This window comes from Culex pipiens, chromosome 2 (genome assembly GCF_016801865.2).
Source record: "Culex pipiens pallens isolate TS chromosome 2, TS_CPP_V2, whole genome shotgun sequence".
Classification (NCBI taxonomy): domain Eukaryota; kingdom Metazoa; phylum Arthropoda; class Insecta; order Diptera; family Culicidae; genus Culex; species Culex pipiens.
Window position 1 is genome coordinate 210,168,173 of NC_068938.1, and position 13,571 is coordinate 210,181,743.

The window sequence follows — 13,571 nt, forward strand, 5'->3', positions numbered from 1 at the left end:
CAGGGTAGGTCTTTAAATTTATGCGAAGTTTTCGAGGTTTGGGTCAACTCTATCGTGTTTCACAGAGCCAGGTCCTCGCAATGCAAGCAGACCGAACTACGACAGGGCCACTCTTGAGTTCCGTAAGCTTTTCGTTGAGAACTCGTTTGGTGCTGTGTGCAGCGTTTGCGACAGACTTTGGTTCAAGAACGACTTGAAGCCCATCACTGAAGCTGGAGGAAATGTACTGGTACAAGCCGGCGACTTTGATTCAACCGAAGGTTTCATGGTGTGCCAAACCTGCAACAGCAGCTTGAATCGTGGAAAGGTCCCAACCCTGTCCAAAAGCAACGGATTTGTTTACCCGCCGATACCACCGGGTCTTCCCAAACTGGATATGATCAGCAAGCGGCTGATTTCTCCCCGTTTCATCTTTCTGGTGATTCGTCGTCTGTGTCATGCTTTGGGCAACTATGGTATCATTGGGCAGGTGATCAATGTGCCGGTAGACGTTGAGGAGATGGTTCGGGTTCTTCCTCGCGATCTTGATAATGACTGTGCGATTAATGTGAGCTTCAAGAAGCACACTGCACACAAATCGAGCCATTACTCGGGGTGGGTTTGCAAGGGGACTGTTTATGCTTGGCTCAAGTATCTCGTAACTACTCCGTTGTATAAACGTGAGGGCATTACTTTTGACGAAGAACGATTAAATGCGTTCGGAGCAGATCCACAGGAGGGTCCCTCGCGGGCGGAAGAAGCAATGCCACTGGATATCATCGAAGATGAAGCCGAGCTGTTGGCTAGCATGCAACAAACTGCGATGTGGAACGAAGACATGTACCTGGAGCTTTGCCCTACCATGAACCGAATGCCCTCGAGTATTTTGTACGATGAGAATGCCGAGGAGTTGAGTAATCCCGACATATACTATGGGTTCCCGACAACGATCAGGCAAGGCGTACAAGCTACTGTGTTCAACAAGGCGAGCAGTGAAGCTAGGCGAGCTGACAGGCGGGGTGCTCGTCCAGATCACATTCTGGCCATGGCCATGAAGGTGTTATACTGCCGTATGATTGAAGGGCTCAAATGCCACTTCAAATCTGTGGGAACAGATAACGTCACACGTGCCCAGCTCAGCGATCCAGAGTTCCAGAGGAATATGATGGAGATTGGCTTGGCTTTCTTCAAAGGGATACCGAACTCTGTGCAGTACTGGCAAGGACGCAAACAGGACCTCTTCGCCATGATTCGACAGTTGGGTAAACCAACAATGTTTCTCACCTTGAGCGCCAGTGAAACTCAATGGGAAGAACTGTTGAAGGTGCTGCACAAATTGTCCAGTGACTACGATGACCTTGAATTGGCCGACCCGCTGTCGGAGTTAAGCGCGTTTCAAAAGGCAAAGTTGGTCGTTGAAGATCCTGTGACGTGTGTTGCATACATCGACAAGCTTGTTGACGTCATAATGCGCATCTTGAAGTCCAAACGGTTCAGTCCATTTGGTAAATACTACGTTGTGGATTACTTCAAGCGGATCGAGTTTCAACAACGTGGTAGCGCGCATGCCCACATCATGCTCTGGTGTGCAAACGATCCTCGTGAGGACGTTTCCGAGGACATGCCCGCCACCATTGAAATGATCAACACTCTCTGCTCCATCGATGCCTTCCGTTGGTTGGGACCACTGCTTGGCAAGAAGCAAGAGCACGCTCACACACGTACGTGTTACAAACACAACGATAAACGTTGTCGTTTCAACATTCCGTACTGGCCGATGAACGAGGATCGGGTATTGGTGCCCCTTCCGGCTGATGACAGTCGTCGTTCTGCACTGAAGAAACGTGCTCTCGAGTTTCGTGAGATTCTGGAAACGAAGACTTTCGAAACTCTCGAAGACTTTCTGGCCGATTGTGAGTGTACCGAGGAATACTACCTCGAAGTGATTCGTGCATGGCTACAGCGACCAGCGTTCTTCTTCAAGCGTCCAATGAATCAGCTCTACATGAATCCATTCAACGTTTGGATTGGCGGTGTACTTCGTTCCAACAGTGACCTGCAGTTCATCATGGACGAGTACTCGTGCGCCTCTTATTTGGTTGATTACGTCAACAAGACAAATCGAGGCATCAGCGCGTTTCACCGAGAGCTTCTCGAGCTGCAGGAGCAGTATCCCGACTACGACTATCAAGGCTTGCTGAAGAAGTTGGGCGTGAGAGTACTCAACAGTGTTGAGATGTGCTCACAGGAAGCAGCGTGGATCTTGCTCCGGTTACCGATGTCCGAAGCAAGCCGGAAAATCGAATTTGTGCCGACAATGTGGCCAAATGAGAGAACCCGATGCCGGAAGCGACACCAGCAGATGGACAACGAGGGACTCGACGACGACTCAACGGACGTGTGGACCAGAAACATCGTCCAGAAGTATGAGGACCGCGATGGATTGGAGGATGTGTGCCTGGCTGATTTCGTCGCATGGTATGCACCGATGAAAAGCACCAAAAACAGCTACAAGCTGCGAGGCACTGCCAAAATCCTGCGATGGCGAGGATACCCGATGAGCGAAATGGTCGAGTACAAGCGAGAGGCAGTGCTCCTGTTTTTGCCGTTCCGGAATGAACGAGTCGACCTGCTGGACCAGAACAAATTCCTCCAATTGTACGATTCGCATGAGACAGAGCTCATCGCGAAACGTAAGGAATACGATTGTGAGTTGAATTTGGAGCAGACCGTTGAGGAATACCTCCGAATAATCGCACAGGAAGGCGATGGCGAGCAAGAGAGAGCCGCCACGGAGAAGCACAACGAGTACGTGAGGAGCATCGACATGCAGCCAAACAACGATGACATCGAAAACCTGCCGACTTCTGCACTGCGAGCGATTGTGAAACAACGTTCGAATGTCATGCCAAAAGCTGACTACTGTGCCTGGATGCGGCAGGCTAACGAGAAGCAGCGCATGTTGATCCTCCACATCATCCATCGACTGACGAGCTTTGATCCTGAAATTCCAGCGATGCAGATCTTCCTGACTGGACCAGCGGGTAGTGGTAAAACGTTCACACTGCGTCTGATGATGGAAACCTATAACCGGTACAGCCAAGGTCACAACTCTCGCAACAACGCGTATATTGCATGTGCGTCGACAGGCAAAGCCGCCGTTAACATTGACGGTGTTACGGTCCATCGTGCCTACCGCATTGCAATATCGCGCCAGAGTGACTCAAAGCTTAGCCCTGAATGGCTGCAGACGTACCGAAATGAATTCCGGAACGTGAAGCTCCACATTGTAGATGAAGTTAGTATGCTTAGCGCAGGTAACTTCAGAACAATGCACTTACGTTTGCAGGATATTCATTTGGACCACCTTCACCCATTCGCTAACCAGAACGTTACGTTTACCGGAGATTTACATCAGCTGAATCCAGTCAATGCTTTACCAATCTATAAGGCTCCGAGGAATTCGATTGGTGGATCTTGGCTGTGGGATTACATCCGACTGTACGAGTTGGATCAGGTCATGCGTCAGACCGATGTGGTGTTCTCCACCATCCTCACCGCGATTGGCGAAGGCAAGAAACTGACGGATGAACAGAAGACGCTGATCGAGAGTCGGTTCAAGTCAGTGGAGGACTGCCAACGGGAAGCTCCCAACGCCGTTTGGCTGTTCCATCAAAACGTTGATGTCGATCGATTCAACAGAGAAGCGTTGAGTGGGCTCGAGGGTCTGGACTGTCTTGCCGACGATATGATCACAGGTCACAGCACATCCGCTCAGGCAACCAGTGCACGAACGAAATTACATAAAATGAGCACAGCCCAAACGAGTGGGCTGCCATATATGGTTCGTTTTTGCATTGGAAAGCCCTACATGATCACTACCAACATCGATGGCGATGATAATCTGGTAAACGGAGCAATCGGCGAGCTGAAGTATGTGGAGATGCGGGAAAACGACGCCGGCGAAGAAGTGATCTACAGACTCTGGTTGCAATTCGATACGGAGAAAATCGGAACCATTGCAAGATCTAAGGCGCAGGCAGTCGTTTACGCCCGACCCCATCTCCTGCAGCAGGATTGGACCCCCATCACGAAGCAGCACGTGAACATCGCTCTTGGAGGTACGATCAAATGCAAGCGGATTCAATTTCCGATTGCGAGTGCCTGTTCCATGACAATCCACAAGTCACAAGGTGGAACTTTCTCCCAGGTCGTTTACCAGTACAGTCGCTCGCAGGAGCAAAGGCTGGTGTACGTTGCTTTGTCACGGGTTACTTCACTGGAAGGACTCTACTTGACATACGCGGACAATCCCTCCCTAGATCCGTCTAAGGAAAAGCCTGTGTTCCACCACGCCAAGGCAAACAACTCTCCAGCGATGCGTGAGTTGCGGGACGAATACAAGCGCTTGAGGAATAACCGTTATCGAACGATCGGAGACGATTTTTCTGAGGTGTTGGCGAGTAGTGGACCAGCATGCACCCTGATGACAATCAACGTCCAAAGCTTGAGCGCTCATCACCAGGATATATCGATCGATTCCATACTGACCAGTGTAGACTACTTGGCCCTAAGCGAGACGTGGTTGGATGATAACTCCTCGGTCGAGATTGAAGGCTACACTTGTGTTGTCCAGTCCAAAAGGGATGACGCAAGATCTGGCGGTGTGGCAATTTATCGAAAGACGACGACCAAAACCAGCATGGCAGTCCCGTATACTCCCGAATTGGTGAGTCAAGATCGAGACGAACTTTTCGGTGTGGCAGATAAATACGGTGACGTTTGCGCTGCTACAGTGGATGTGATGGGCACTGAGGTACTGCTGTTCTCGGTGTACATCATCCCAGGAACCACACTGAAGCAGAAAGGTTGGTTTTTGGCACGGAAGTTGCTCCAGACTGCCCGCACTGGTTTGCCAATGGTAGTAACCGGTGATTTTAATGTCGACGTTTCCAAACGAGAAAATGTCGAATTCATTAAGTTTATGGGCGAGCACTTCCAACTATCCTTAGCTAACGACGTGAGACAGACGACCACAAATCGTGGAACGGTCCTTGATCTCACATTTACCAGAGGCATACATGTGGCGAGCAATTCGCGGTATGCATGCTATTTTTCCTACCACAGACCCATGCTGTCTGTACTACGAACTGAAGAACCCGAGCCATCTCAGTTGCATTGATCCATAAACGTTCAAAGCCGGACACGACGATATTATCATCGGATTTTACAAGAAGAAATTGAAATGTAAATTACCAGTTACACCTACACTAACACAAACTCACAAATGAACTGTAAACTCATTAATTTAAGTATACCAGAAAACTTTTGTAAACACTAACTAAACACACTGACCCCTCCCCTCCCCCCAAACATTAACATCACTACATCAGGAACCAAATGAAATGTAAATATTACTTTAAGAAGCAGAACAATATTGTACTACACACTAAAACCTACCCAACAACCGCCCCTTCCCCTCTTCCACCCACTCCTTCTCTTTCTCGCTTTATTCATATATTGAACTTATTTAATGATTCATTCAACCATCATCAATTGTTTATTAACAGGAAACCATCCCCCCGCCCTCTTGGAACACCGCTGATGGACCCAGCCAGGATCAAGCCTAATCTCATTTCTTCATTCCAGGGCAAAAATTAAACGGTCCTTTTCAGGACCACCAAAATATTCACGAAAGAGTTACTCTGCAACAATTCTATCAAGCAAAATAAAATAATCTGGTTTTACATTTCACTATCAATCCGAAAACATCAGCAATCTTAATAAAAATTTAAGGCCCTGTACTGTCCTATGTCTTTCGGTTATGTCTCTGACATACCATCTTGAACTTTTTCTATTCAAGTTCAACAATGTCCAAAACAAACTTCTTGAGTTTTTGTTAAGAACTACATAAAATATTAAAAGTGAATATTACGAATCCAGAAAAACAAAAGCTTATTGATCTCTTTTCAATCGAAGGCAAAAACTTAAACATTAGCTGGACTTGATAACTTTAACATCACGTGTCGGCGCCGTCATTCAACGACAAGACACCAGCGAGTAACAACGCCCTTTTCCTTTTCGGTGCAGAAAGAAACATATACTACAGCTCAAAATTTTCCGTTGTTAAACTTTCACCACAATTCCTGCACACGGCTTTCAGCAGGAAACCTAAACTACTGCACTAGGATTTAAGGTCCTATTTTTGACCAAGCAGTCAAGCTTCTTTTAAGTTAGATTTATATAAAAAATAAAACATTATTTTTGAAGCCTGTTTTTTACCTAAAATTTTAAAATATTTCAACATAAATTGTTTGCTTTAAAAATAAATCGAAATAAATTGAAATTGTTTTTTTTTGCTTCAGATAGAAATTAGAATTAAATTTCTCAAAATAATGGTTCCATAATCCAACAAAGGACACTCCACCCTAACCAGTTTATGCATGCAATGCAGGAAATGAGACAACTGCCCACCCAGTGCATTCGTTCATCTACCGCAAGGCAGTTGTAACTATTTTGATGCAATTTGTTGCACTGCACAATTCCCACCGCTGCTATTCGAGCTTTTCGATTGCAGCTCAATAAACTTTATATTGAACAGTGAAAAAACTTAAGCCGTTGGATAAAGAGTTATTTTTAGAAATAATATGCAGAAAATTTCGACTTAATTTAATTAAATAAATAAAAATATAAAAAAAAGTCCGTGTAAATCTTATTAGTCCAAACTGCACTCATTTTAACCTCTACTGCCCAAATTTTTTTTCGAATATTTTTATTTTTCCCATGTTCTGGAGGTTATTTTGGGCAACTTTTGTTCTACGAAAAACTTTACTTCTCTTGTTTTATGTTTTTCTTGTTTCATTTTTAGGTTTTTTAATTTGCATTTATCTTGTTAAGTATATGTTTGTTTTTGGTAGTATTTGGCCTATTCTACCACCTCATATCATTACATTTTGCCTATCTATTTTTTTCATGTTTTTACAGTAACTTTTTCATTTTTTTTGCATGTTTTTCACATTTTCTGATATGAAATGGCACCATTATCATTTAAATTGTAAATAAATGCGTAAAGGGACAGTCTTGGGCACTAGAAAAATTACTGCATACTTCTTTTCAGTTAACATAAAGGAAATGTTAGTAAAAATCACAGCCAAAGTTGACCCCTAAAAATAATACATTTTTAAAAACATTGGCAAAGTCACATAATACAAGTAAAACTTCCAACCCATAAATTTTCTAAAATTTTAAGAGTTCTTCTTTCCAATGCTTTTAAAAGATCAAAAATTGGTTGAAAAATGGATTTTTGGCGATTTTTTAAATCGAAGCCCGTTTAAAGGCGGGGTTGGGTTGTAGAGGGTTAATTTACTTTAATGAAAGGTGCGTATTTTTACCACCAACCAACCAATCGACATGTGTCTTGTCTGCGGCGGCAGTTATTTTTGATATAGTTTTTTTTTACTTTGCATACAACACGTTGCTCACACACGTGCAGCCAGGTGTAACGCTGCGTCTCGCCCTTCTACCGACACCGACACGTTTCGAACCCGTGTGGGGCCGACATTTTTGGTAAGGTTTCACTCAACTCCCCAACCCCCCCGGTCAGAAAAGGAAACCCGAGCTGGGTGTCACGTTTTAGCAATGGTGGGTTGGTTATTGAGAAGTGTTTGCTTGTTTTTTTTTTGCGTTTGGGATGTGGGAAATTTTGTAAAGGAATGCTGTAATTTTGAGATATTTGACCCCGGTAATTTGATCGAAGGAAGCGTTGAGTGGTTTTATTGATGCGCAATTTGGATTAAATTTCTAGTTATTGAAGCAAATTTAGAAGCGAACAAAATATAACCTTTTCAAAAGAAGAAACAGTTAAGGCCGGACAGTTAAGGTTAATAACAACACTTTTCCGAAAAATTGGCTTTTCCCAGGTTGTTACATTAAAGAAGATGGGAGGTGAGGAAGGCAAAAAGATAGCATTATTTTTTTCTAAACAAATTTAAAAATTATAAGGATTCAAATTACACCCAAAACGTAGGATATACACAACCAATCTACTAAAATGCGAACAAAAATATTTGCAGTGAATTTAATTTTCAATTTATAACCAAAAAAAAAAATTTCACATTGCTAGCCTAATTTTCAATAGTTTTGCCTTCCTCACCTTTCTGAGGAAAGGCTTCAAAATCACTTGAAAAATTAACTTCTTAATTTGACATCCCAGACCCACCTTTTCACGTAATACATATTCTGGGCAAATGTCTGTGTGTGTGCTGGGATGTTGATAAAAAAAATTGTCACTCGATTATCTCGGCACCGGTTGAACCGATTTTGTCAGTTTTGGTCTCATTCGATCCGTCTTGGGTTCCCATAAATCGCTATTGAAAGTTATACAGTTTAGTTAAGTATTTCAAAATTTATGCTTAAAAAACGATCCTAAAAAAATAATTCAAAGGGTTTAGAAAATTTCACACGAATTTCACATTGTAACATAAAAAATAGAATCGATAGTACCCAAGATAGGGACCATCCATAAACCACGTGGACACTTCAGGGGGGGGGGGGGGTATGGCGATTGTCCACGATCCATACAAAAAAGATTTTTTTTGTATGGACAATTGTCCACGAAGGGGGGGGGGGGGGGTAACAGATTCCCAAAAAAGTGTCCACGTGGTTTATGGATGGTCCCATAGCATTGCTCCAAAATTTTGGGCCAAACGGGTAGCACTTAGATTTTTCCTAATATATATTCTTCACTAGGCCGTATCTCAAGCAACCAAAGGTCGGATTAACAATGTCCATGAAAGATAATGTTAGAAAATTTTATTTTTCAGATATTAAAGTTTAAAAAAAAATTAAGCTAAAAGTGGCTTTAAAAAATCACAAACGTTATTTTTTATTCCAAATTAAAAAAAAAAGTTTTCCCAGTGTTTGATAATAATGCGAGGTTCAAATTTGCATCTTAAAAATCATTTAAGAAAAATGGTTCATGTCTTTGCAAATAAAATAAATACAATCCCCAATCTTAATCAAATTCCATCAATTCGTCATATGTTTGCCAGCCTCGACCAACAGCAAAGTCACTTATTACAAACATCACTCACAGGTGTATCAGAGCGCGCCGTAGCGAGCAGCATAAATAACTTTACTCCACAAAGCAAGTGAGCCAATGTCGCCAACATTGCCATACAGTGCCAGCGAGCTCCATTTAGGCATCATCATTTGTGCGAACATTTTACTCACGACGCACATATTCCATTGGAATTGTTGTCATGGCTCTCTGTAATGGACGATAACTGCTTTTTTGTCCCAAATCATTTTTTTTAAATTTAGTTGGCATTATGAATTGAATTAAATTTTCTAATACTTAAAAAAAAGCGATCAAAACTAAAGTTATATAAAATATTGTGTCTTTTAAGACATTTTTACGATCAACGCCGGTGCCTCAACTTAATCCTATTAGATGTGTGGTACTCTGAAAAGAGAGCTTAGTCAAACCTTCAGCCTCGACTGACTAACTAACTAACTTGTGTGACACACTGCTGTCTGTTGTTACATTATAATATGAGCACGAGCATTATTTGTGCCCTGACAGTCTGTATTTATTGTTATTGGAGGAAAAAGGAAACCGAGTGACACACTCACTCGGAATTGTTGTTTGTTTTGTTTTGATTGTTTGTCAGCATGAATCGGTGCGTTTGTTTTTGGGGATTTGGGTTAAGCGTGTTTAATTGAGTTTCTTCGGTTCATGTTGTACGTTGCAATTGTGAGAGCACCTATCACGATTGTTTTCGCAGAAAGTAAGCTTCGTTGTACTACTCTGAGGGAGGATTTCCCAGGATTAGGAGAATCGAAAATAATTGCACTGGTTTAACGATATTATACGATACGATAGTATTATACGATAAAAATAAAAAAAATACGATTTTATACATTTTTTTTTTTTTTGAGGGTGATCCAGCCGCACATCGTTGATGTTGAAACCTCTAAACTGGGCCTTCGTCCTGTCACGTCCGTCAGTAGTCTTGTCGTACATTACAACTAGAACCAGATCTGCCAATGGATTAGTACACTTCGACCAAATAAACACTGACGCTGTATGGATCTGACTCTAGAATAAATGCACAGTTGTGTGTTATTCATAAGTCCAAAATGTTCAATTATTCATATAAGTCCAAATATTCATTTGCGGATAACTACCTAGCTTGAATTGAATACAAGATTTAAAGTAACCTATCCGAAAGCTACTCTTATCTCAAATCCCCGACATTTTAATTAATAGCCAAAAAAAATCTAAAACATTTCTTTTAAAACCTGTCTGGCTTCTTAAAAAAAAAATAAAAAAATGAACAACAGTTCATATTTTACAAGTCGTGAATTGAAATAGAGACGACCATTTGATCGTCAGAATTCCAGTAGATCCTCGATTCGCAACAATGGTCGATACAATCATAATCCGACAACCGTTAGTTCAACAGATCAACGAATTTAGTCCGATATCATTTCACTATTGATTGATCGAGACTCTATGGAAATTTTGACAAATCAGAATGGTTTTATGCTACTTGAATGAAAATCACCGATTCTGATAGAATTACTAAATTCACTTATTACTAATTTTGTCCCTAAATAACTAAATGCAAAGTATAAAAAGTTGTTATTTATAATTAAAATCCTAAATTCTACAAAAACTAAATTAAAAAAAAACCCGCATCCTAACCTGACACCCACATTAAGATAGGGAAAAATCACATATGTAGCGGTTCATTGTACAAATGTGATATTTCCACTATCGGAGAACCTCCTTGTCTCGATGACAGCTTAACGGCCATCGATTAAGCCCTGAAACTGCGCCAAAGTGGGCCAAATGGAAGCTTCAGCAATATACTGAACACTTCGATTTTAATTCCACATCGAATCAAATCATACTCTTTGCCAAACAAGCATCAAACCTATGATACTCATTATGACAAAGCCCAGGGAAAAAAAATACGATTTTATACATTATAATTATAATTATATATAAAAAATTAGGCATTAAAAAATTTGCAATCTATAAAGTACAAAAGAAAAAAAAATACAAACAGATAGCAAACTTAAGTAATGGTTAATTCAGATTTGAATAAAATTAAACTTTGATTTCTTTTCGAGATTTTCTCCGCTGAGTTCGAATCCTTTTAAATTGTTAATGTTTGCGATGTTCGATTATCATTGAGAGCTTTTCAAATTTCAGAAAAAAGCACCTTATCTGAAATGCCTAAATTTTGCTTTGTCTTATTAAAAAAAACGATTATGTATTTACAAAAAAAATACACACAGACCTGTTGTACGTAAATTTTTATAAAACGTTTTTTTTAAATAAGCAAAGTAAAATTTAAATTTAGTAAAAATCTGTATTTTTAAAAGGTAATTTCCAACTAGCCTAATTTTTGAACTGTCCATAGAGATATTTCTAAGAGCAATTTTTACGATATTTTGTATAAAAATGTGTTTAACAATTCAAATTCAACCCTAGAATTTTACAAGTTCTCAAAATCCAAATTAAAAAAACCTATTCCAAGCATTAAACACAAAGTACAAAATCGAGAAAATAGTTCTCTAAAATTGTTTTGCAAATAATTGCTCTGTCTTAGCAATTATTATTGTCCGGTTATGAGAATATAAAAATATTGAAGAGATTTTTTCTTTTGTGATGAAAATGGCTAATTTGAAAACGGAATCTTAACGTAAAAAAAATGTATTTTTCGAACTACTAATATTTCCTTAGACAATTATGCATTTTTGGGCAGTAAATTTATTTTTCATTTTTACCAAATATATGAAAAAAAAATCTGGTGAGAGATATGAAATTTAAACATAGTTTCAAGGGCATCTACAATTTTTGTATTGTAACAAAGCAAAAACAAATCCAAAAAGCGTAGCTTAAAATTGTGTATATTTAGAGCAGAAGTAAAATCGGATTTAAATTAATTAATTAAGAATTTATACTTCAATCGGAGCATTTAATACAAATGTGTAAATAAAAACTTAAAGTTCAATGAAAAAAAGAAAAAAAAAACAGCAAGATAACCTAAAATAAAGTCAATTTAAAATTAATACGAAAACCAATTGATCAAAAATGCTAACTGATAAACTAATATTTGAGAGTTATAAAATCCAACAACACAATTTTTTTTAAAAATGTAGGAGATACTCTATTATGTTTGGCAGGTTAAAAATTTGGTTCTGACTCCATCCAATTTTCCGATATTCACTATTTGTATCAAATATTTTGCAAAACTTTAGAAGGAAACTTGCTTGCTTACTTTCTACTAAGCTATTTATTGCCTGATTTCAGTTGAAAGCGCCTTTTGAAGCTGTAACTGAACGACAAAGATTTCAAATTTCAGACTTTTCATATTCAAGAAATCTTTCAAAAGAGGTGTTACGTAACGCTTTCATGAAATCATGAAGTTATTATCAGCAGTGATTGAAACAATTATTATACCATGACCAACAAATCTCGCGACTTTCGAACGCAATAAAACCCCCCAAAATATACAGCCGACGCCCTCGAAATAATGGAAGAAAAATCCAATCTGCCAAACAATTTAGTTCACTCTCGATTTTACTTTCATCTCTTGTCCATCATCATCACATCATCACCTTTTTTAGTTTCGTTTTCGTTTTCGTTTTACGGAGCAAGGTGGGGGACGCGGCCTCAAGTCAGTCCAAGTCCGGTTTCTTGTGGAAAAAAGGGTAGTGGCCGAACTAGTATTGCATACAAAATGAACACCACCGGAAGATATAGGGGATCGGGAGGGGGAAGGTGAAAGAAATTTAGTGTAAGAGTGAGTAGTAAGAACTTGGATGACTTGAGCAGTTACGTTAATCTAACTTTAAAACTGAATTAAGGAAATCTGAAAATTATGATTCAATCAAAAACTATTTTGAGATTTGTACAAAGGGAACCTATGATGTATTTCAAATTTAAAGGAAATCAAATAAATTTACTGGAAAATGAAAGATGAAAACTAACTTGTCAAAGAAACATAAATCTTGAGGCCTTTTTCTGGGCCCCGTTCTGTCGCGTCCGTCAGTAGTCTTGTCGTACATTACAACTAGAAGCAGATCTGCCAATTAAATAGTATACTTTGACCAATTTAACTTATCATTTATGCTTAATTATTCATTTCAGGAAAACTAACTAACTTGAATCAACAACCTCAACTAAACTGACTGAAAGTAACTTGAATCCCAAATCCCCGAAATTTTAATTACAAAGCCAAACATTCCTTTACCTAATTTTTAAATCTGTCTTGCTGCTTCCAAAAACAATAAACATTAATGAAACGTTCATATATTACAAGTTGAACTCTCGTTGTTAAGACGACTATTTCGTGCCTTCCATTTCATTAGGGCACACAAGCTTTGCAAACAAGAGTGTATCCCTATCATAACTTATGTAAACTGTCATTTGAGTGAAAGAGACACAATCCTGTTTACACCTGTGTGTCCTTTTGAAATGTTAGGCTCTATTTGATCGTCAAAACTCCAGTAGATCCTCGATTCGCAACAATGGTCGATACTACCATAATCCGAAAACCGTTAGTCCAACAGATTAA

General features: G+C 39.8%; 2 protein-coding genes across 4 annotated transcripts in view; one reads left to right on the forward strand and one right to left on the reverse strand.

Moving 5' to 3' along the window:
• The window catches only part of LOC120432665 (SH3 domain-binding protein 5 homolog), an 84,506-nt gene that overhangs the window by 18,989 nt on the left and 51,946 nt on the right, over nt 1-13,571 (reverse strand). The gene's annotated exons all lie outside the window — the stretch shown is intronic.
• Nucleotides 7-5,408, forward strand: LOC128093118 (uncharacterized). The gene has a single exon (XM_052708860.1). The coding sequence runs from the start codon at nt 266-268 to the stop codon at nt 5,159-5,161; it is 4,896 nt and encodes a 1,631-aa protein (XP_052564820.1). The 5' UTR covers nt 7-265; the 3' UTR covers nt 5,162-5,408.

Coding starts and splice junctions, on each gene's coding strand:
- LOC128093118 (XM_052708860.1), top strand. CDS start 266: ATGGTGTGCCAAACCTGCAACAGCAGCTTGAATCGTGGAAAGGTCCCA.